General features: G+C 39.0%; 1 protein-coding gene and 1 long non-coding RNA gene across 2 annotated transcripts in view; one reads left to right on the top strand and one right to left on the bottom strand.

Moving 5' to 3' along the window:
- Window positions 1-24,954, top strand: part of ATP13A5 (ATPase 13A5) — a 111,849-nt gene that overhangs the window by 80,478 nt on the left and 6,417 nt on the right. Inside the window, exons 23-27 of the mRNA XM_047733162.1 lie at window positions 313-422; window positions 4,538-4,634; window positions 7,282-7,354; window positions 16,012-16,186; window positions 18,958-19,160. Of these exons, the coding sequence (XP_047589118.1) occupies window positions 313-422; window positions 4,538-4,634; window positions 7,282-7,354; window positions 16,012-16,186; window positions 18,958-19,160 (658 nt within the window). The remainder of the gene's footprint in view (window positions 1-312; window positions 423-4,537; window positions 4,635-7,281; window positions 7,355-16,011; window positions 16,187-18,957; window positions 19,161-24,954) is intronic.
- Window positions 3,250-24,345, bottom strand: LOC125102231 (uncharacterized). The gene is made up of 3 exons (XR_007128078.1): window positions 24,223-24,345; window positions 14,184-14,380; window positions 3,250-3,307 (listed from the first exon to the last, which is right to left on the bottom strand). It is a non-coding gene; the product is annotated as an uncharacterized LOC125102231 (long non-coding RNA).

Genomic DNA, 24,954 nt, shown 5'->3' with positions numbered 1-24,954 from the left:
ACTATTTGAATGAATGCTTCCATTTTCTTATCACATCTACATCCCTGCAACCAATGAGCACACACACACACACACACACGGACACACCCACCACTCTCCTACATTGAGGTCATTGTTTAGCTGGTCCCTCTTCAGTTGATGACTTTCTGGGTCAGGAGAGGGAGGGTACTCCAGGTGGGGGAACAGCATAAGTACAAACCCAGGACTGGAAGGTTACAGTGTTATAAACTCGACAATGTGAAGAATAGCCTCGTGGAAGAGTTAGAACGTGGCCTGAGGAGTCCGGGGTGTAATGTGGACTTGTCATTCTAGGCTTTGAAAATGGCTCACGCAGGCATTTCGCTGTCAGAGCAGGAAGCATCTGTGGCCTCCCATTTCACCTCGAAAATAGCCAACATCAAGTGTGTGCCTCAGCTCATCAAGTAAGCCACTACTTCCCCTTCCACCCTCATGACTGATGGGCTCCTTGTCTGACTCTGGGCAGAATTCAACATAATTTAAAGCGATAAATGTCCCAACAGAGGTATGGGTAAAATGTTATCAGAGCACCAATTAAGGGACCATCAGTGCTTGGGAATGCTGGTAACAGTCACCCAAAAAGTGACTTTTGCTGAGGCTTACAAGATGAAAGCCTATGCCATGCAAATAGTTGGAAGGTAGAGTTGATATTTAAAAAACAGTTGCATTTCTTACTTCTTCTCTCCCTTATTTTATATGTTGGTTGTATACTGGAACCTTCCTCCCTAGGATTGGGGTGGGTGAGGAAGCACAAAGGGAACACTGCATCAGATAACTTCCCCAAATAGTGTTACATCTCCAAGATACAAATCAGCGAAAATCCAAAATGATCACATGGAAGACTACATTTGAAGGAAGGTTAAGGAATAAAAACTTGATTTTCTCAGTAGCTCCCTCACCTCCACTCAACTCTCATTGCTGATTTTGTCTCTATTCATATTTGAAATGTAGTTAAAAATAAAATATTAAGTTTTATGTTTTGTTCACAAATCTTATTCACCTGTAACACGGTGGGGTAACTTCAGTCTATATTCACAGCCACTGGTCTGAAAGCACCAAAACTTGAGATTTATTCAAAAAAGATGATCATGAAGTTCTCCAGCATGTCCCTTGGTGCATCTGTGTGTCTGAATGGGCAACTACTAGAAGGAGTCATTCGCCTAAATATTCCAGCGCAATTTTTTCCACACCCACGTCTGTTTACATAGCAGCCAGATAGCTTGACACATCTACCTGATCCCAGGCTGCGTGTACCTGTGTCCTTCCACACCCTGAAACATCAGCACGTCCTCTGCCTCCAGAACATCTCCTCTTCCTAACTCCTGTGTTCTCTGGTTCTTAGAGCCCTGAGAACCTCAGAGCATTTTGAACTCTTTCCCTTCTTCGTCCACAGCCAAGCGAGCATTGTGTTTTCCTGATCTTTCAGAGACTCTCTCCAAGCCCTTTCCTTATTCTCTCTACTGTCTTAACTTTGGTTTATATCATGGCAACTACAAAATGACAGTGCCCAGCACCCTTTCCCTAGATCATGCCTTCCATCATCAACACAACTCATGGAGCTTTTTAAAATATTGTGCTTGGAAATGTGGTGGATGAAGGATGAGACCAATCTTGCCCCTGCCCTGTGCCCCCGCTGCCCCCTCTCCTGCCCGGGTGTGGTCTCCACGCTTTGCCTCAAACCGGGCGAGCCGGGACCCACGTGGCATCGAGCCTCCCTGCCCGCAAACTGATACTTTATAAAATTATTTTCTGCAAAAAAGAAAAAAAAAGTTACGTTAAAAAAAGTAAAAAAAAAAAACAAAAAACAAAAAAACCACATATTTTATTATAGGAAAAAGTATTTTTTTCTCCACCAGACTTAAATGGAAAAGAGGAAAAATTAACTGTTTGCACTGAAATGTTTTGTTTTATTGTGACATAGAACAGTAACCAAGCACAACGTTCTATTCTATACTTTTTATCAATTTTTTTTTCTCTCTGTATCGTCTGCTGTATTCATTTCTCCAATCTCATGTCCACCTTGCTGTGGGAGTGGAGGGGTGGGGGTAGAGGGGTATCTTGTCAAAAGACACATTGATGCATGTGTGTTTGCTAGCTCACTTGTCCATGAAAATATTTTATGATATTAAAGAAAATCTTTTGAAAAAAAAAAAAAAAAGACTCACATCCTAGTAAAGGTACAGATAGATAGAAATCTAATCCTAGAACAGAGACTCTTCTGCCTGATAGGTGAGAAGGGTTCAACAAATTAGTTTTAATGAATTAATGCCCTAACAATATGGTAATTTTTCCAGTAGTTCAGGTTGATGACTTAAGCCAGAAAGGAAGATTTCAGCAGGGTAGTTGGAACTCAAAGGATGGACAGAACATGTGTAAACAGGAAGGAGGTGGGAGAATATTCCAGGTTGGGGAAGTGGAGAGTCATGTTTAGCAATGGAGCTTTGACTTGGGAGTGTAGAAGCCCAATAGCCCAGTTGGGCTAAGGAGCTTCTCAGGTGGGAGTTATGTGGGGTAAGCTGGAGTGCCAAGTGTGGAGAGAGTTTAAACTCTTGGAAAGTTGCACAAAGTGCCTACTTGATTCATCCAAAGGCAGTAGCATTTGAACTTCAGATGCTCTGTCTCACACATGTGACCTAATATATTTGTGAATGCAGTGTAGTATTTTAAGATCCAAGTCATGATGTAAAATTTCTCTAGTGGCAGATGGTTTAGTAAGACTTCAGGGTAGAAGCTTTTTGCTTTTATATTTCATAGATTCATAAAAATTAGATATGGTTCAGCTCTATTAGGCTCATTTTACCCTTGATATCCTTGATGCATGCTTATTCCTAGGAAAGCATCCCCCCAGCCAAGGGGCATTGAGGTACAGTTTTAGATGCATAGATCCACAGGTTCTCGTTTGTATCTTTTGAAACACGATTGACTTGCTGCTCTAGTTGAAGCCCTTTAGGACAAGCACTGCACCTTATTCCTTTTTGTATTATCATGCCCAATACTAAGCTGGATACATCAGAACATTCGAGGAATGGCTGTGGAATGCATAAATGATGAGTTAGCTTCTTAAAATTCATCATCATTAGGAATAGCGGTAATTTTGGAGGCCTGTGCAAACCTCCCTTATACTTTCCTCAAAATGGCTTTTTGCACTTGCCTTTGAATCTGGGTGCTTTCATTTTTTTCTGGAAAGGTACACACAAAAGAATACAAAGGATGAAACCACAATGTTTATGTGAGAAATCGGTCCAGGCTTCACATGCTGGCCCCTCCTCAGCTTGTGGGTTGCTCCATTCTGCATTGAAAACAAAAGGCAGTGCCTTAAAACTGGTGGGAAACATCTGGTCAAGGCATCCTGGCCCATCTCTCCCAAACCTTCTCATCATGTCTAAGGCGAAGCAGTTACTAGTTTGGCTTTTAAGGTTTTCCTTCTCGGGTACCCCTTCTTTTGACAAAGTGTTCAAGCAGTGCAGATGTCCATGCCACGGAGGGAGGACGTGGGCTGCCTCCCATGTGAATTCACTTCTGTCATGACAAGAGCAGGCTACAGGAGGGGTTATTTGCCAGGTTTCCTCACTCCTCCATTGTGAGCTCCTGCCCCACACTGTCTTCTTTGCCTGTCATCACCCATCACTGAACCAAGCCTCAGTTAAGGGAACAAAAGCCCAAACAGCATTTTTAAAAGGGAAATACTTACTTTTTTTTTAAAAGATTTTATTTATTTATTTGGCAGACAGAGATCACAAGTAGGCAGAGAGGCAGGCAGAGAGAGGAGGAAGCAGGCTCCCTGCCGAGCAGAGAGCCCGATGCGGGACTCGATCTCAGGACCCTGGGATCATGACCTGAGCTGAAGGCAGAGGCTTTAACCCACTGAGCCACCCAGGCGCCCCAGGAAATATTTACTTTTTAACCTGCAGTTTCTACTGTTGTTTTTATGTCTTTTGAACTCCACACCAGCTCAGATTATTACCATGGGATCTTCCTGGAGCATTGAAACTAACAAAACCCCATTCATCTCACATATTGGAGTCATAGCCACGCTTCCTAATATGCGAGAACACCTGTCCTTTAGCGTGAAGTCTCTGTGGGACTCTAAAACGTACATAGTTCAGTTCTCAGAAGCAAGTTGTTAGGATGTAACGAGTCACAGTCGAGTCAAAGCTTGACATTTTGCACCTTATCATGATGTCTTGTGTTTATAATATCCGTGTTAATCTTTTTGATTCACTGAAAATAAAGACTGTGCCTGATTCATTTATATCCTCCATGACTCTAAGCAGAATGTTGGTACCTCATCAGCCCTAAATAAGAGTGCATGCATGAGTCAGTGAGTGAGGTCATGATTGAAGCAGAGAATGAATGAGCAAATGAGCGCTTCAATAAATAATCGAGAGGATGAATCACTGATTAAGTGAATGTATATCAACAAGCTATTAAACTTGAACTCTGTTTGAAATATAAGAGATCGAGAAATGTATATCATGCATAACCAGTTATTTTTATTTTTTATTTTTTTCTCAAACAGAGAAGGCCGAGCTGCTCTGGTTTCATCCTTTGGGGTATTTAAATACTTGACCATGTATGGCATAATCCAGTTTATTGGTACTTCACTGCTCTATTGGGTATGAACCTAAATAATTTCTTCCCAGTTTTAATTGCATTTACATCCTTGGTTTATTCTTTGGGGTGTGGCTCCTACATGGGATTTAATGTTTTATAAATAAATGACATTTCTCAAAATAGATGTCTGCAAACTTGGGAACTTGGCATAATTACACATGACACATGGAGCTAGAAATAAGTAGCTAGGGATCAGTTTTCTAGGAGTGTTGTTTTTTCTAGATAACTGGAGACACTTGACCTCTTCAAGCATCTATTTCTTTACTTGGAATATGAAGAGAGCTTCAGAACAGCCTAAATATAACTCAGCAGGAAATGCATCAGTCTCCAACCATGGAATATTTTTGACAAAAGACTAAGAGGAGATAAAAAGAAAGAGAAGTTTTTGAATTTGACCTTGAAGCACTAAGAATTAGAAAAACTCCCAGACCAGAAATTCACTGCTGAACCTGGTCAGAAGGTACACACTTCGACATGTCATTAGCAAAGGATTAGTATTTAAAAATTTTTAAAAGATATTTATTTATTTATTTAACAGAGAGAGAGAGAGCAGCAGCAGAGGAAGAGGGAGGAGAAGAATTTCCACTGAGCAGGGAACCCGATGTGGGGCTCAATCCCAGGACCCCAGGATCATGACCTGAGTGGAAGGCAGACAGTTAACTGACTGAGCCACCCAGGTGTCCCTATTTAAAAAAATTTTTTTAAAGATTTTTGAAATTAAATGATAAAAATGAACATTTTAAAATTAACTAACTGTATGGAAGAAATATGTAGAAGTCAAAAGTAATCTTCATTAATTCAGTCATAGCTTGCTCTACAGTGAGATGATACAACAGCCTCAGGGAACACTTCAAGGAGGCAATTATTATACTGTTTTTCTGAGACATCTGAGAGATGAATGAGAGGACCACAGGCCTCTAGCATCTGGTGGGCTGTTGTGTGCAAGAATCATACACAGAGGGCTAAGTGGCAACCAGGCAGATTAGAAACAGGACCTGGGTTAAGAGTCAGGAAAACTAGATTAAAGTTCTACCTCTATCACTAAGAACACCTTAGATTTTGCCCTTGGCCAAACCCTTATGTGCCTCTGGGAAATCAGGTTGGCAGATTTCCAAAGTTCTCCATAGTTCTAGAAAAGCAGCTTCTAGAACAAAAACTAAGGCTGCCTTGGGAAATTTCTCCCTGTTGCATCTCACCTGCATTCTGAGGGGAAAAGAAAGGAAAAGATATGAGGAAGAAATGTAGGAAGACAGAGAGAGAGTTGGAGGGTGAGAACCTTGGGGAACAATTTATGGGGATGAGGAACAATTTATGTCTTCTCAAAAATATGAAAGACTTCTCAGTTCCAAGTCTTTATGCATAAAGTCATGTCCACATAGAGATAGGCCACTCTGCAGCCATTCACTCTGATGGTCTAGGCTTAAATAAAAGTGTCCCCCAAAGACCTTTTTTTTTTTTTAAGATTTTACTTATTGATTTGAGAGAGAGAGAAAGAGAGTAAGCACCAGCGGGTTGGAGAGCAGAAGGAGAAGTAGACTCCCTGCTGGGCAGGGAGCCTGACGGCGGGGCTCAATCCTGGGACTCTGGGATCATGACTGAGCCAAAGGCAAATGCTTAAACCAACTGAGCCACTGAGGTGTGCCCACCCCACCCCACAAAAATCCTTTAATCAGCAACTTCAGGGTCTTGAGTTCACACTCTAAGAATCCAGAAATACTTCTTATTCGCATAAATATGGTCCCCAATGGTTCAAATCATAATTTAGTGTTCAGTCAGTAGCCATGAAGCAGAGAAACAGCTGGCTGCAACAGGTATTGCAAAGTAAGTTTCTGGTGATAATGAGTTGACCTTTATATAAGACTCCATAAACGTAACTTCAGACAGGTTCTGTGTCTATATAAACCTAGGAAGTCAAGCATACCAGACTGAAGTCTGCAATGAGCTTACTTGGGGTAGGGGGTACTTGTTCAGTTTGTGAAAGTGAATGAACCCCAAGAGAATGATATTGTGAACTCAATCTATGGATAAAGATGGAGAGTAATACCTGTTGAATGATTCGTGGCTTGGATTTCAAAATTTTAAGTTTGACGTTCCCAGTGGGTATCTTATGTTGAGAATTCAACTGTCCAGGCTGAGACTGCAGCTGCCAGATTACTGTGGCCAATAAAGAGGGTGTTTCCCAACTGGCTGACTCTCATTGCTAATGGAATTAAGGTAAACACTGCAAAAATCGTCATCTGGTTTCATTCTCTCCAATGAGATGCTAAAGGTTGTAGGTAAATTACTTCCTTTTTAAAGAGGAAAGAAAAATAACTGTTGCTTCCTGACTACTTTCAGAAAGAGTTTTGGCAGTGATAACAATGCTGCAATTGCAGAAGCAACTCTTCCATTTCCTTTTTGTTCAAGATTTAGTTATTTATTTATTTTTAGAGAGAGAGAGGGAGAGAGAGAAAGAGAGCCTGGGGAGGGAGGGACATAGGCAGAGGGAGAGAGAGAATCTCAAGCAGATTCTGCACTGAATGCAGAGCCAGAGGTGGGGCTCAATCTCATGACCCTGAGATCGTGACCAGAGCCAAAGCCAGGAGTTGGATGCTCAACCGACTGAGCCACTCAGGTGTCCCTTTATATTTACTTTTATTTCCTTTTCAGCAACTACAGCTCTTTGGGAATTACCAGTACCTCATGCAAGACGTAGCCATTACTTTGATGGTCTGTTTAACAAGTAAGTGTTTTAGCAAAGTAAACAGAATTATCTGTATTTATCCATGACACTCCAGAAATGCTCACACAAACTGAAGTTTCTGAGAAAGATGCACCTTTATGTACTAAAACCACATCACCTGTGAGTTTTTTGAAAGAGGTGTTGGAGTAAGTTGAGTCTTGAAGTCCTCAGATTTGGCACTAAAACATCCTGGTAGCAAATAGGTCTTACCTCATAAATTATCAATGTATTCTGAGTTCTTCATAGGTGTGTGTCTTTTACATAGAAAAATGTACAAGAAATCTACAAAGGGAAATCTTTAAAACCCAAAGGTCACTTTCTATTATTCAGCTATACTTCACATTGACATAAAACCAGATTTTTGCTAGGTCTTTGACATGTGAAAACAAATGCTAGCATTTAATTCTAGGAATTCTATCAAAAGCAAGGTGTGGCTCACAGTAGCTATTACTCATTTCCTTCCTTTGAGATGACACTGATAAAGTATTTCCTATCAAAGAACTCAGGGCTTCATACTAACTCTTAATAAGCAAGAAAGGTGACTACCTCAACAGAGAGCAAAGAAAAAGAATGACATAGTCATCTCTTTTTCCTTGTTCAACAATGGAAGTGAAGTGTTATGAAAACTAACAGATAAAACATCAGGCAATGCAGGATATTAATAACCTTGAGAATTTCATGTAACATCTTAAATCATGACACTGATAGAGAAATCGTTTATTATATCAACCCGATGACAGAAGTTACCAGCATTAGAGATGTAAGTAACATCAGTTTTGATTCTTCAGGCTGAAATATATATTCATAGTCCATTAACATATTTTTCTGTGTGTTATTAATAGTCACATGACTGGAACATTTTGAATTGGTGATATTGCTTTTGCAGTGTTGGACATTTTTAAGTAATTTGTATGATTTATTTGTGAACATGGTCGATGATGCTTAAAAAAAAACCCAAAATACACCAGGAAGTTCTAGGAGCTAAGCTAGAAGGCGGTAACATGGTGGAGAAGGCCATGGCCATTTTCGATCACTCCCTGTCTCTGCGAACTTTGGCAAACTATTCATGAAATAATTTCCTGATATGAGATGTCCTCCCAGGGTTGAGAGGATCAGACAAAACAAGGCATGTGATGTGTACAGCAGTGTGCCACACACTGTAAGCCCTTGTCACAACATGAATGCTATCACCTTGCACCTTGTCTTTTATTCTTCTTTTGAAATGACTGGCTAACTCGGTGAACCCTTGAACAAAATTAGACTAAGTACAAGTAGATTGATTAGAAATCCAAAAATATGGATAGTGTGTTTGGGGTATTTTTTTAAAGATTTTATTTATTTAGTTACTTGTTTGAGAGAGAGAGATAGAAAAACAGAAAGAGAGAAAGAGACGGGGGGAGGGGCAGAGGAAGAGGAAGAGAGAGAATCTCAAGCAGGCTCTGAGCTGAACAGAACCTGATGAGGGGCTCAGTCTCACAACACTGAGGCGAAATCAAGAGTTGGATGTTTAACTGACTGAGCCACCCATGCACCTCAGTGTTTGTTTTTTTATCCTCTGCCTTCAATCACTATTTTTTTTCCATCGCTGCAAGCCCAGTCATCCCACAGGCAGATCATTTCCTGGTCAGTATCAGTATTAAAATGATCTCATCTTTAGACATTAGTCTAGACATTGTAAGCTAACATTTCATGTTTTCATCCAATTCAGACTTTTTCTTCCTCTAGATCAAGACTGACCTTGGAGCAAGCAATGGGAGAGAAGGCTATGGTCTCTACTTTGCTTGTGTTGCTTACTCTCCACTCTTGCTTCAGGGACTCTGGGAGCAACAAGAGCAAATGACTTTTTACTTACATGGGAGTATTGTAGTCTGTCCTGTCAAGTGCCCTCTAACATGGCAGCCATCTAAAATTCATGTTCACAAGTAAATCATACAAATTGCTTAAAAATATTCAATATTGCTGAAGCAGTATCATTGATTTAAATTGGCAAGGGACTCACTGGTGAGTTCTTGGGCTCTTCAGAAATTCCTGTGAATTACTCTGGACTAGACTACTCCCTGACATGGGTGGTGCTCTCACTCTCTGACTCCTCAGGATTCCTCTGAGCAGCTGCCTTCTAATGGTATGCACCATGAAGCCTTTTTCTATTGCTTGGCCCTCTACCCACACTGGGCAGAGTCCTTCCAAGACAACTTTAGCCTGGCTCATTTCCATTGTTTCTACCTGACCTACCAGATAGTAGATGTAGCCTGCTCTCACTGCTGTCTTCTGTCTTTCCCTCTGGTATTGCAACCAGAATGAGCAAGCTAATCTCCACCTCCAAAAATACTCTCTCTCCTGGGGGTTCTTATGACCTCCCCTCATTTTGGATTGGAATGATGCCAGGAAGAAAATCACAGTTCTTGCTACTCTTCACAATTCACTTTAAAAAATCTCTTAATAATTTCTATAGTTTTATATATTCTGCACATAGGTAATTGCTTGGGGTTAGGGGTGTGCTCACAGTTGAGGGACCAGTATGGATCCCTCTGTGTGGGTACAATGGAAATAGGCCGTCATCTCTCTTTTCATTCAGTTAGCATTTACCATTCATGGTCAGCAAATATAAGGCTCAGCAAGGAAAGGCCCAAACAAAGGAAAAGCCCCATTTAATATCCTCTTAGATGTGTTCATCTCCTACTATATGTTAGGCACATAGGTGTCTGAGACATAAAAGGCCTGATCACTGAAGTTTACAGTTTAGTGGGGGATTCACATACATGAATAAGGAAATGCAAGTCAAAAGTAATAAGTGCCAGAAAACAATGCATACTTTGGGAGCTCTGAGAAAGGAGAGATTATAAAATCTTGTGGGAACAAGATAGGCTATATATAGATAAGCAAGTATATAAATTAATTAATACATGATGGTGTTGTTTTTGTTTCATACTAATTTAAGCTTGAGGTCAAAAGCCCTAATGTGGGAACCTAAAAAGGCAGGCACCTTGGTGAGAGTGAGAGAGAAACAACAGGTGCTTTGGAAGTTCAGAGAAAGGAGAGATTGTTGCTGAAAATCTGGGGTTAGGGAAGAGCCAGCAATGGAGAAAAGAGAGAAATACTAAGGACTGCTTCGTGGAAGAAGTAACATTTGCATCAAAATAGAAAAAGATGGACGGATTTCAAAAATCTTTTCCTAAAGGATGGGTACTTCAAGTAGAATGAAGCAGCATGATCAAGAGAGAGCTGGGACATGAGTTTTTCAATTTGACCATACTGTAGGGTATGTGAAAAGAAACACCAGGAGATAAAATTTGAAAAGGTGGGTCAGATCAGATCACAGAACTTGACCTCCAGGCTGAAAACTGTGGACATTCATCTGTGGATGTTAGTAGTCATTGGCAATTGGACGATCAATGTAAAATCACCCTCACCAAGGGGCCTGCCTTTCCAGGTTCCGGGATTAGGGCTTTTGACCTCAAGCCTGAATTAGTATAGGACAAAGACAACACCATAATATATTTAATTAATTTAGGTACTTGCTTATCTAGATATACTTTGTCTTGTTTCCATAGGTTTTAAGGCAACACAAAAGCAGCTAATAAGACAAGATATAATATGTTAAAGGAAAATCAAGGAGAAAAGTAAAATGAAGTCAGAAAACTCAATTAAGAAAATGTATGTCTTAAAGCCCAATTTGATCCCAAAAGTTACCAAAGTCATTTTAAAAGGAAATTGTTCTAGCTGCATCTCTACTCTTTTTAACAAAACCCACTCAAATTAGATCATGAAAAAAGAAGTAGGGGGATGTTTAAGAACATAATTCTCAAAAGAAAAAAATCTGAGAATAGAAACTCAGAAGCACCTGGGGTCAGGGCAGGTCTAGAGCACTAAAGAGTAGAAAACAGAGGCCACCTTTTTTTATTTCCAAGAGGCCATCTTATCTCTTTCTTCTTCTTTCTATTCTTACTGTTTTTGTGTGACTTCTACTCATTCACCTTGCAAATGACCCTAAATGGTGACTCTACTATTGAACCTCCATAACCTTTCTGTTTGTCTTTGGACAGCTAATTAGCTCAGCCTCTCAGTGTCTCCTTTGCAAATATTTTGGAGAGAAAAATTCATTGACCTAACTTGGGTAAAATGTCCACTTCTAAGCCAGTTCTTTCTGTAAATAAAGATGAGGTCATGTAATTTAGCTCAATTTAGGCCAACCACTTCAGCATATGGAAGGAGACAGTGTCCAGAGAAGACTGTGGGAGGTAACCCATCCATTATATAAATGCCTCTCTTACATAAATTCCACCAGTGCTTCAAGGACTCCTCACATTTTTGGGGTCTTGGTCCCTTTGGAGAATCTCATGGAAGACATAGATCTTTTCACCTTAAACATCTCATGAGGGCACATTCAAAATTTTGCGTGTAGTTTAGGTGGGTTTGGGAGCCTCTGAAAATTTGATGTACATGACTTGAAATGTCCTTTATAGAAAGCTAAGCTAACTGTTTAGGAAAAGCATGCCTACCTTATATCCAAATGATGCTGAACAACTAAAAAGTAGACTTTGAAAATGTCTTCCTACTTAGCAGGCCCTGTACCAGGTTCAGCGAGGGACAGAAAGTGGTATGAGACAGGGTTTCCTCCTCCGGGGAGCGCACGGTCTGCTGAGTGCATGTGTAAATGACTGGATTTAATGCAAGACATCCTCACTACATAGCAGCAAAATGAGTAATGGGCTGTGGAAACTCAGAGGAGGGAATGATTAATTCTGAATGAAATAGAGCACTTCACAGGCTTACATTTCTCTGCATACAGTATGATAACATATATCACCACCATTTTAAGGAAACCTGGACTATTCAGAAAAGTTCTGGCTGCTGAGAAATAACAAGCTGGCATTGTAGGGCTCCTCATTTTATCCTTTCAGTTCAGGAAATCCATGCTACTGCAATGTGCTATAGAGCAGAGAATGGGGGGTTTTATAATTAGGCAGGCTTAAGTTTATATTATCACCCTGTTGCTCACAAACCATGGGTCTTTAAATAAGGGACCCTACTTCTCTGAACCTCAGTTTCTTCACTTGTAAAATAAAAATGAAATACCTATTTTGCATTATAAAATAGGTATTTTAATGCAAAATAATGCATTTTAAAAATGTATTATTATTATTATTTTTTATTTTGAGAGAGAATGAGCAAGGGATAGGGTCAGAGAAAGGCAGGGGTGGGGGGCGGAGAGAGAATCCGAAACAGACTTTATGCCCATCACAGAACTCCAGGCAGGACTCGATCTTTCAACTCTGAGGTCATGACCTGAACAGAAATCATGAGTTGGATGCTTAACTGACTGAGTCACCCACGTGCCCCTTGCATTGCTTTTTAATGAAATAATGTTTGTAAGATATTTCGCAGAGCCTCTGGAACATAATAGGGGCCCTAAAATGCTAGTCTTTTTTTTTTTTTTTTTGTGCGTGTGTGTGTGGTCAGATATTCAGATTCTCTATCAGAAAGCATTAGAATTTTTAATATAGAAAGGGTTAAAATAATCATTATGTAAGGACTCTGCTTCAATCAGCTATTGCCACAATAATACTGTATAACAAACCTCTCCCCAGAATTCTGTGGCTTACAATACCCACTCTTGCTCTGTAGATAGACTGTCATTCAGCTCATCTAGGTCAGTTGAATCGGATCAGCTTTGGGATGTAGATCAGGTAGTCTTGGTCCAGGCTATGGGTTTCATTCAGGTCTGCTCCACATTTTTCATTCTGGAGCCAGGCTGGAATGACAGACTTGGGCATGCTCTCACTGTGATCACAGAGAGTGAGGCTGGCCACACAAGCACACCTGAAACCTCTGCAAACATTGCTTTGGCCTCAGAAAATCACACAGTGAAACTGAAATTAAAGGCTGGTAAAATGTACTCTACCACCATGAGGCCATTAATTCAAGCCAGTATAGTAAAAGAAAAGTCAGAAACTCGGTGAGTGTCTGAGAAAGGGAGGACTGGAGAGGTGGAGCCAAATGCATAGGGATACAGTTGCACCTCTCTCCATCACTCACAGCTTCTTCATGCGCTCTGTAGCTATCTTCTTCCTTGAGTATAGGAATGTGGAAAAAACTCCAAGCATGGCAGCCTCTGCCTTCTGTGGCCAGAGTATAGTCTCTTTGCATTGACAAGAGGCCACACTGTGTGCTCCTTCCTTGCATGCCATGCAATGACTTCTCACACCAACTACCCAGAGTGATGCCAAACTTCACAAGTTAAGGGCACAATGTCCTTAAGATTGTCCTTACTTCAGACCTCAGTCATAAATTTTGGGTCCCATTAACATTTTTAATACATGTATTTTTTTTTTTTTTTAGATTTTATTTATTTATTTGACAGAGAGAAATCACAAGTAGGCAGAGAGGCAGGCAGAGAGAGAGGAGGAAGCAGGCTCCCTGCTGAGCAGAAAGCCCGATGTGGGGCTCGAACCCAGGACCTGGGATCATGACCTGAGCCGAAGGCAGCGGCTTAACCCACTGAGCCACCCAGGCGCCCCCCCATTCACATTTTTGACCAGCTGGCTGCAAATGTGGGGGTTCTCATTTTCTCCTCAGGTTCAGTAATTCATATCAATAACTCACAGAATTCAGGAAAGTGGTCTACATAGGATTACAGTTTCATTATAGCAAAGGGATACAAATCAGAACCAGCCAAAGGGAGAGACACATAGGGTGAGGTCTGGTGAAAGGATCCCATGGTGGGAGGATCTGAACACTTCCATTGTCCTCTTCCTGGGGTGTCCATTTGCCCTACTTTCCTGGCACATCCATGGCAACAATACGCAGAGTATTACCAAACAGTACTCACCTGAACTTTGGTGTCTTGTCTAGAATTTTTACTGGGTTTTTCTTATGTAGACATGTTTGGTTGAATCGTTGGCCATGAAGTTGATCACAATCTCTAGCTTTTTTTGTGGCCTGGCCAGTTCCATCCTGAGTCATCACTTCATCACTAACTTTCTTTGGGCCCACCATCTGTGATCTTGTTTGCATAAACCATCAGGGCTACCATGAATAAAAAGACACTTTGTCAACTCAAGAAATCCCAACAATTTAGAGGATACATCCCAGGAACTGGGAATAAAGGTCGGCCAAATTCTTTATGACACAACCCATCTGTGTTTTTCCATCAGAATTCAAGCTCTTCCGGGCAAATGAGATGTCCTCTTCATCTCTGCATACCCCATGGCCTGTAGCCTAGCATCCTCCTGGGTAAACACTGCTTAAATTGGTAAAGCTAAAGCCTTAGATAGTTATAGAGTTTTAGAGTAAATGAGTCGGGAAAGACTTTGGAGACCATTTAGACATTCCTACACATTCACTTTCTACATGAGAAAATGAAGTACCAGAAAGTCCACGTGATTACCCGAGAACCCACTGAGAAAACTGAAGACCTACTTTAGAGTGTTATCATCCCAAACTGGACACCTGCTCTTACTGCCTTGCCCCTACATGCATGAACACAAACCTAATCATATGTACCCTACTTTCTTCTTTACATCAAAGAAACCAGTGATCAGCTATAAAAAAGGAAAAGGCAATAGATATGAAGACAAGAACTGAAACCTGACTATAATGTAAACCTTTGGATGCATTGTATCTAATTCCTGACCTTTCCATGCTTCTTTCCTGTGATGCCCTAAGAAGTAAAGTACATTCCATTTTCATCAGCTTTTTAGAATATGTGACTTCTAAGAAGAATGCAGTCATCTTTTCTTATAGTTGTTCTATTTAACCTCTGCCTATTGTCAAACCTTTAAATAAAAAAAAAAAACACCTTAGGATCAAAACTATAATACATTTTAACACTCTCATCTGGAAGCAAGATTATTTTATGAGCTCTTTTCCCTGACCAGGTGTAATGTGTTCTAGCATTTCTCCATTTGTGACTTAACCAGGATGGAACAGAACACACCTTTAGCATCTCTCCTGGTACAATGAAGTACTTAGAGAATGTTGACTGAATGAATAATAAAATGAGTGCTTTTTAAAAAAAATCACCAGTATATGAAGATTAATCTAGCCTGATGCCTCTTATTCTCCTCCTTTTTTTCTTTCTTTGAAGATTTTATTCATTTATTTTTCAGAGAGAGAGAGCACAAGCACAAGCAGGGGGAGAGGCAGGCAGAGTAGGAAGTAGGCTCCCTGCTGAGCAAGGAGCCTGACAGGGGATTCAATCCCAGGACCCTGGATCTTGACCTAAGCCAAAGGCAGATGCTTAACTGACTGAACCACCCAGGCGAACTTTATGCTCCTCTTCTTTACTCCTCACCTTCCCACCACTACTGAGAGATCATAGTACTGCTTATTCATGTGAAAGGCCACACTCTATCTTACCTACCGTTCCTGGTCAGTCTGGTTATGGAGAAAATATTTGCACCATGAAACATGGTAAATGTATAATTAGAAGAACTTCTAAACCTATTGGTTTTCATTTCTGAAGGTGAAACAAAAACATGGAAGAGGCAAGGGCTGGTAGCATTGGATATGCACCTAGGCAGTGTGCTTATCCAGATATAAAGCCTCATTCATGTTTGCTGACTCTGAACCCTAATGCAAGTCTCGAGATAAGATGCATCCCAATTTTTATTGTCAATAATGAAATTATAATAGGGGAAAATGCATTTGTTTTTCAGTGAGTTCAACTCATGCCTACCCAAAGCTGGCTCCTTACCGACCAGCAGGACAGCTCCTCTCTCCACCTTTGCTGCTCTCAGTCTTCTTGAACACCTGTTTCACCTGCATTGTACAAATCTGTGCATTTCTCTATGTGAAGCAGCAGCCCTGGTATTGTGAGGTCTACAGATACAGGTAAAGTTCAGTTTTTTTAGTTTTCCTTTCTGAAGGTGATACAATGAGTCTGCAATGTCATTGTACAACTTGTTTTTTTATACCCTTAATTAATTAATTAATTTTTATTTTATTAACATATAATGTATTATCTGCTTCAGGGGTATAGGTCTGTGAATCATCAGTCTTACACAATTCACAGCACTCACCATAGCACATACCCTCCCCAATGTCCATAACCCAGCCACCCTATCCTTCCCCTGACCCCCAACAACCTTCAATTTGTTTCCTGAGATTAGGAGTCTCTTATGCTTTGTCCCCCTCCCCAGTCCCTAGCTTTTTAATTAACGAAAGTTGTGTCTCCACACTGCAAAATATCAATAACCGGATAGAACACAGGACACAGTTAATGGGTAGAGTCCTAGGGTGAGCCGTGTGCAGTGGGTGGGAAAAGATCTTCACATTTGTTGTTGATGTGTAGATCCAACCATTGGTTGACTGAATGAATGTACTCATTCCCTGGTGGTTTGGAGATCATATAGACCAGAGGTCAGCAAACATTTCTTGTGGAGGGTCAGAGAGTAAACATTTTTAGGCTCTGTGGACCTGACAATCTCTGTTGTAATTACCCAGTGCTACTGTTGTAGTGAAAAGCAGCCATAGACAATGTGTAAAAAAGTAGCTGTGATGATGTTCCAATAAAACTTCATTTATACAAAGATGGGGAGGGTACTTGCTATGGTGAGTGCTGTGAACTGTGTAAGACTGATGAATCACAGATCTATACCCTTGAAAAAAATAATATATTATATGTTAATTAAAAAAAAACTTTATTTACAAAAAGAGGTGTTGAGTTGGATTTGACCTAATGAGCTGTAGTCAGCTGATCCCTGTTTTACCAGATATATTTGTTTAAATTTGTTTGCATTTTTCAAATGAATAATATGTTAGTTGATGGTACCATTTTTTTGATTGAACTGAACACTAGACTCAGGGCAAGTCTTTAACTATAAACTAAGGTAAAATGTAGTGAACTATGCCATAGATATTCAAACTTTGTTTTTTCTGACAAAACCTGCCTGACCTCCAAAGGAAAGGCAGAAAAGGAGCATCTCTTTTTGAAGTAAGACTTGTACAAACTCCTTTACACACACTCCACTGTGATCCTGAAGGAGCCAGGGCCCCAGGAATCAGTGAAAGATTAAAAACTATCAAATGATGTCCAAGATTGTCATTGAGATCCTAAATTCAGCAATTCAAGTATTACTTGGAGTGAGAATTCATAACCAGATTTTTCTCAAAACAAGATTTTTCTCCTAATTGGAGTGTATGTACTCAGAGATAAAATTCTGATTGAATCTGGAGGACAAGAAGGTATAGCCCCAAGGGTGATCAATAGGTAGTCCTGCCTCTATCACTAACGGCTGTGCTATGCTATGCCTTAAATTTCTTATCTGCAATGTAAGTATAACAGATTAGATACACTTTTATGTTAAACTCTATAATTCAGGCCTTTGGTCTATTTGTCCCCTTTGTGCAAAAACACTTTGTGGCTACTGATGATTAATGTATTCAGCAAATAGTCACTGAACCTCTGCTCAATGGAAAGCACATCTCAGGACCCTAGGGAACCAAGGATTAAAAGACTTAAGTCTATTTCTTGGGAACTAATTTCATCTATAACGAGTTATAAGAGTAAAAAGTTTCAAGCTGAACAAGAAAGTGGATAGAAACTAATTTGTAAGTTTGATTATTTAAAAAATGAATATTGCTAATAGATCAATCTGGACTGGGAAAACCCATCTCTTAAATACTTTTCTGAGCAAATATTCTGTGGCATTTCTGTGCTAGGTGCTAAGGATTTGTAAATTTGAGTAAAACAATAACAAAATAAAACCAAAAGAGACAGTTCATATTCAAGGAACTCTCATCCCTGAGATGGAAAATAAAAATATGCAAATGAATAATTGCAAAACAGTGAGCTAAATTCAGTGCTAGAGACAAGAATGGAGTCTGGTAGTTATGCTTTCCAGTGAACTAAAGACAAAGCCTTTCAGATAAAGGGGTGGAGAGGGAATAGAGTACCTGACCCAGATGTGTGCAAACTGTGATATTTGGGGAACAGAAAATATTCCTATGTTTGGAATATAAGGAGCATAGGAAGACTGTCAAAAGATAAGGGAAGGAAGGCCGATAGAGACCAGAGTACACAGATCTTCTGAGCTTGTCTGAGAAGCTGGAACTTAATTTATTAGCAAAATAGAGCCATAGACACTCAGAAGCAGGAGAGGGTCATGTTTGGATCCTCAGTAAGAGAGTGGATTAGAGTGGGCAGATTCAAATTGATGGCCTGAGTCAGTAGGCCTACATTCGTACACAGAAGAGAAAACAATACACACACACACACACACACACTCTAACGCATACAGGCACACGTGTGACAACACACCTAACTATACACGCAGACACACACACACACACACACACACACACAGATAGCCATGGTTCATTCATTCTGAATTGAAAGGAATGCCATAGAAAATTATCACCCAAGTCCTTTCAAGACAGATCACTTGTTCTAAATGGAATGCTAGACAAAGAATAATTTTGACTTATTTTAAATTTTATTTCTGCTTTGTCATTGCAAAAAGTGAACAAAATATGTTCTGGTAGTTACTGGCTGGAGCAATTTGAAAGCTGAGATCCCATGGTAGTGATAAACTTTTTTTTTTCCTACCACCTGGATAAAAGTAGAATAAAAGATCCCATAAATGCTGGCAATTCTTTTGTAGTAAGTGCTTTCTGGACAACCAAAGTAATTTCTCAACGAATGTGAGTTTGGAGAGAAAGGGGACTGGAAATGCGACTCTGATTCCTGGTTCAATTTTAAGTTTTGAGAGTACCACACTGTGGCCCATCGCCACCATCAACTGCATCACGGTGGCGTTTATCTTTTCTAAGGGAAAGCCATTTCGAAAACCCATCTACACAAACTGTGAGTATATGAAGTTTAATTTTTCTTTTCACATTTTCTTTCTGTTTCCCCACCCTCCCAGAGTCTCAGGTAGGTGGTGAAGGGATGGCTGAATGGCAAAATGGAGCACTGGCATTTCCACTGGTTGTATAATGCTGTTTTGACTTGATTCATTCTTCTAAGTTCCCCTTCTAGTTATCCACATTTTTCATTATTTTATTCAGTTTTCTCTATTTTCTCAGCTTTGCCTTGTCATTAAAAATATAATTCTGTTCTAAATTTTTTTTAATTGAGTATTGAAAGACACTTTCATAGGTGGTAGAAGCATGGGAAGTAACCTCCTCATTGGCAGATAAACACATGCATTATTAAATGGTCACATGAGTCCTGTCCCATTGTGAGTCATCAAGAATGATTTTAAGCACATTTGTATATGTCAAGGTATTTTGTAAGACTTTCTTTTTTAAAAAATTTATTTATTTGAGAGAGAGTCCACAAGTGGGAGGGAGTACATGAGTGGGAGAAAGGGTAGGGGGATAGGGAGAAGCAGGCTCTCCACTGAGAAGGGAACACCATGTGGGGCCGGGTCCCAGGACCCTGGGATCATGACCTGAGCTCAAGGCAGACACTTAACCGACTAAGCTACACAGGCTCCCGTGTAGAAGACCTTCTAATCAATTCAGATACAACTTGACCTCTTTAGTAGCTTCATAACATTGGACAAGTTACTTTAACCATTCTGTGCATTTCTTAAGTCACCAGTGAGGATGAACATATTTTCATATGATTAACCATTTCTTCTCTGAATTGCTTATTTATATTTTTTAATCCATTCTTTTTTAAAATCTAATGTTAATAGTGGCATATAGTTTGAGAACTCAAACTGCTTTATTCAAGTAATTACTAGTTTTCCCAGATTTTATTACTTAATATTTCTTTGGATCATTTATTTCTTAATTAAATATAATGCCACCCTTAGCATATATACATATTCATATGTATGTATGGCTTTATTATATACATAATTTATATTATGTGAGTTTTTATATTATATTTAAATATTTTATTTTTATTTATTCTAGGAAGAGAGACTGTGGGGGTAGGGGCAAGAAGAAGAGAGGAAGGGAGAGGGAAGATGGAAGAACTTCAAGCAGACTCCCCACTGAGTTCAGAGCCCACATTGGGGCTGGATCCCATGACCCTGAGATCATGACCCGAGCCAAAACCAAGAGTTGGCACTGAACCAACTGAGCAACCCAGGCACCCCTATATTATATTTATATATGTTATATACCTACAAATCAATTTTTATATAATTAATTAGTTCCTAGACTATCTTTTCTGTCTCATTAATGTACCAGTCTATTCTTTTTTTTTTTTAAGATTTTATTTATTTGACAGAGAGAGAGAGATCACAAGTAGGTGGAGAGGCAGGCAGAGAGAGAGAGAGAGGAGGAAGCAGGCTCCCCACTGAGCAGAGAGCCCGATACGGGGCTCGATCCCAGGACCCTGGGATCACGACCCGAGCTGAAGGCAGAGGCTTTAACCCACTGAGCCACCCAGGTGCCCCTGTACCAGTCTATTCTTGATCTAAAAATTATAGTTTCATTCATTTAGCTATAGTTTTATAATAAATTTTAATGAATAGTAAGATTGGCATATCTTCATTACTCTTCGTTTTTCAAAAATTTCTTACTTTTCTTGCTTATTCATCCTTCCAGATAAACTCTATAACAAACTGTAAGGCTTTAAAAAATCCCTTTCTGAATTCTGATACTTTGGGAAAAAATTATTTGTTAACATAATTTAGTCCTCACATTTAAAAACATGCCATCCTTCTCTATTTGTTCATGCTTTTTTTTTTTACATCTTTCAGTAAATATTTATTGTTTTCTCCATTGTAGATCCTGAACATTTAAGAAACTTATTTTGTGTTTTTTAATATTTTTCTTTATATTGTGAGTGACTTTTTCCCATCACATTTTTTTAAACACTTTTTAAACAAGATTTTATTTATTTATTTGAGAGACGGAGATCACAAGTAGGCAGAGAAGCAGGCAGAGAAAGAGGAGGAAGCAGGCTCCCTGCTGAGCAGAGAGCCCGATTTGGGGCTCGATCCCAGGACCCTGGGATCATGACCTGAGGCGAAGGCAGCGGCTTAACCCACTGAGCCACCCAGAACCCCCATCACATTTTTTTAAACTGGTTATCCTTAATACCTGTAACAGTTATAGTGTTGTTTACATTTATTTTCTATCCAGAACCCTTTTTGAACTTTGCTATTACTCCTTGATTCTTGAGTGTTCTAGAAAGATAATTAATATCATCTGCAGGTAATGCTTCTTCTTCTTTTCCAGTTATTATATTGCTTATTTATATTTTCTGTCTTAGTATAAAGTCCAGAATTTTCAGGATAATATTAAATAATTGTGTTGGTAGCAAAGAGTTCTACTCCTTAATAAAAATACTTCAATCATTTTCACCTGTAAATATGATTTCAAATATTGGTTCAATATTGGTTCATGTAAAGAAAATGCCTTTTTATTTCCATGAAATCAAAAGTGCATTTTAAACCAAGAACAGGAGATGTATTTCATCAAATGCTTTCCCATCACCTACTGAGATGATGATGCCTTTTTTTTCCCTTTTGACCCGTGGTTAGAATCTGTTATATTAATAAACTTATTATTAAATTATCTTCATATTCTTGAGCAAACCCTACTTATTTGTGGTGGATTATACTCTTACTAAATTGAATTTTATAGTTTTTTAATGTCTGAATTTTATATTGGATTGGTCTGATGTTTTTGTGCAGTGTTTTGTTAGGTATGAGTATTAGATTTGAAAACTCTTCGACTTTTTCTTTCCCAGAAAAAATACTTTGTAGATAGGAATTGTCTATTCCTTGGCAGTTTGCAAGAACCCAGTAATATCATCTGGCTCAAAATCCTTCCTTTGAAAGTTTTTTTTTTAAAGAATTGATTTATCTTCTTTTTAAACTGTTTTTTAAATAATAAATTTTTTTTTGTTTGGATAATTCTATTTCATCGAGATTATCAAACCTTAGCATCAGATTTTGAGTGGTATTTTCTTTTAACTTTAATGCCTTCTCTAACTTTTAATGTTCTCATCCTATATGTCTTATGTTTCATGTATTTTTTTTAATTTAATTTTATTTTTCAGTGTCCCAAGATTCATAGTTTATGCACCACACCCAGTGCTCCGTGCAATACGTGCCCTCCTTAATACCTACTACCAGACTCACCCATCTCTCCCATCCCCCTCCCTTCCCAAACCCTCAGTTTGTTTCCCAGAGTCCACAGTCTCTCCTCTACCCCTCTGATTTCCCTGGTTTCATTTATTCTTAGCAGAAATGTATTTTTATTGGTTTTCTTTACAATTTAATAATTCTGTCTTCTATTTTCTAACTTGTTAATTTTTGCTTTTCCCATTCTTTCCCCCTTCTTACTTTGTCTGAAAAAAAATTGTAATGTTTGAATTGTCTTTATAATGTATGCATTTTATTTTATTTTTATGAAATTAGAAAAGCATTCAAGATCAAGAAATATATTTTGGGTTACGTTCTTTACATTTTCATGTGTCTAATTTTGATTGAATTTCTTCTTTGACCTACTAGTTTCAGAATAGCGATTTTTCATCTTCAAGTGGGAAGAGATTTTGTTTTCATTCTCTTACTACTCTTCTTATCAGTAGCTTACAAATGAAATGGACTTGATTTCCTTTTTGACCAACAGATGTTTAGAATTTTGTTTTAAATTTCTATGTTGGAAAGGATTTTTCATTTAAATTTGGTTAATAATTTTTACTTTCATTATCATGATCAGAAAATCTAGTCTATAAAATTTTTGCTTTAGAGAATTTACTACAGTTATGCCATCCCATGGAACAACCTGTAACCTCTAATTTTCAAAATAAGTCATAGATATTAGAAAAGTAAGCCTTATTCCTCTTTCTAAATTAGAAACATACATTTACTACATTAAACTAATTTTAGTAATTATTTACATTCTATTTGTTTTCACAACCCCACCTTTTTCCTGTATAGCTGTTTTGTCAAAGGTTTTGAGAGCATGCTAATATCTTCTTTTAATTTTATATATTCTATAAACTTCTTCCTGAATTTCTTATGAAATTTCTTAATTTCGATTCCATTTTGGTAATGCCTTTAGCTCTTCTCACAACAATCAAGACTTCACTTTATGTTTTAAGGTTAATCACTTATAGTCCCTTTTTAAAATTGTGAATATATTTTGTAAGGAGGATATAATATATTGTATTAGCTAGCACTTTAATTTGAACAGTAGCTACAAAGTCTTTTTTCATAAATTGAATTAAGTGAGAATTGGATTAGTTACAACATATTGACTTAGAGTTTGTGGGTGAATTCAAGTTCTATGTCAAATCTAACTGCTAATTTTAAATAAAAAAGTTTTATAAACAAATAGTTTAACAACATAATCTCAAAATAAATCACTTACTCTCAAAAGTCTTGGAACTACTATTAAAATATCAAACGATTTTATTTTGATATAACAGACAAGTCTAGGGGCGCTTGGGTGGCTCAGTGGGTTAAGCCTCTGCCTTCGGCCCAGGTCATGATCCCTGGGTCCTGGGATTGAGCCCCACATTGGGCTCTCTGCTCAGCAGGGAGCCTGCTTCCTCCTCTCTCTCTGCCTACTTGGGATCTCTGTCTGTCAAATAAATAAATAAAATCTTGAAAAAAAAAAAAAAAGACAAGTCTGTACCTGTCTTAATAACCTTGGACAGGAGATCAACTTTATGATGATGAGATATAGAAAAAAATACAAATTTAATTTTTATGGAAGTAGGTATGAATATTTGCGATCCCTTCCTTTTCATGGTCTGAAAACAATCTGTAGTGCCTTGCCAAGGACTTGTCTTTCCAAATCACCTATGTAAAAAGAGTTTCAAGTTTCCTCATTAATAGCAATTGATCAGGGGAGGCAACATTCATCCGGTTCCACATTATGTTTTCTAATCAAAGCTGAATTAAATGAGGGTCTTAAGCATTTGCTTCCACAATGGTCATTTGTGCACCTACCTGGCCTGGTTTTCAGATCATCAATCTAGGACAGTGTGATGTGCATAGCACTCAGTTGGTTCCTGTGATGACCGGGCCTTCATCATCTTGGATATTTGGGGGGCATCCTCTTCTTCCCAGTAGCTGGGTGCCTGCAACATGGAGACAATGGAATAAATGAAAACTCCACACAGCCCCTTTTCTGGGCTCTTCTTATCACCAAACTATTCAGGTCACTTAATTTTGGGATATAAGCAATCCTGCAGCTCCTGCTTTTCATCTGTCTGCCTCACACCTCTTCCAAGCAAGCCTGAGTATTCTTCTGGGAGGTGCTGCATGTAGTTGTGTATCTAAAGTGAAGCTTTGGGGCACCTGGGTGACTCAGTCGTTAAGCATCTGCCTTTGGCTCATGATCCCAGGATCCTGGGATCGAACCCCATATCAGGCTCCCTGCTCAGTGGAACGCCTGCTTCTCCCTCTCTCTCTGCTGCCCCCCCACCCCGCCCCGCCACTTGTGCTCTCTCTTTCATTGTCCCTCTCTGTCAAATAAATAAATAAAATTTAAAAATAAATAAATAAATAAAGTGAAGCTTGGAAGTGTATGTGGGCACATGTTGGGCACAAGGGTGAAAACAGAACTCTGATACCTTAAAAAAAAAATAGAATAAGGCCAGCAGTAGGGGGCAGTTACTTCTGATTTCTGGTTATAGAGGCCTATATAAAGTTGGGGGCTGGCAGACCATAAACACTGGA

Source organism: Lutra lutra, chromosome 1, assembly GCF_902655055.1.
Source record: "Lutra lutra chromosome 1, mLutLut1.2, whole genome shotgun sequence".
NCBI lineage: Eukaryota > Metazoa > Chordata > Mammalia > Carnivora > Mustelidae > Lutra > Lutra lutra.
This window is presented reverse-complemented; position numbering and strand designations above follow the sequence as displayed.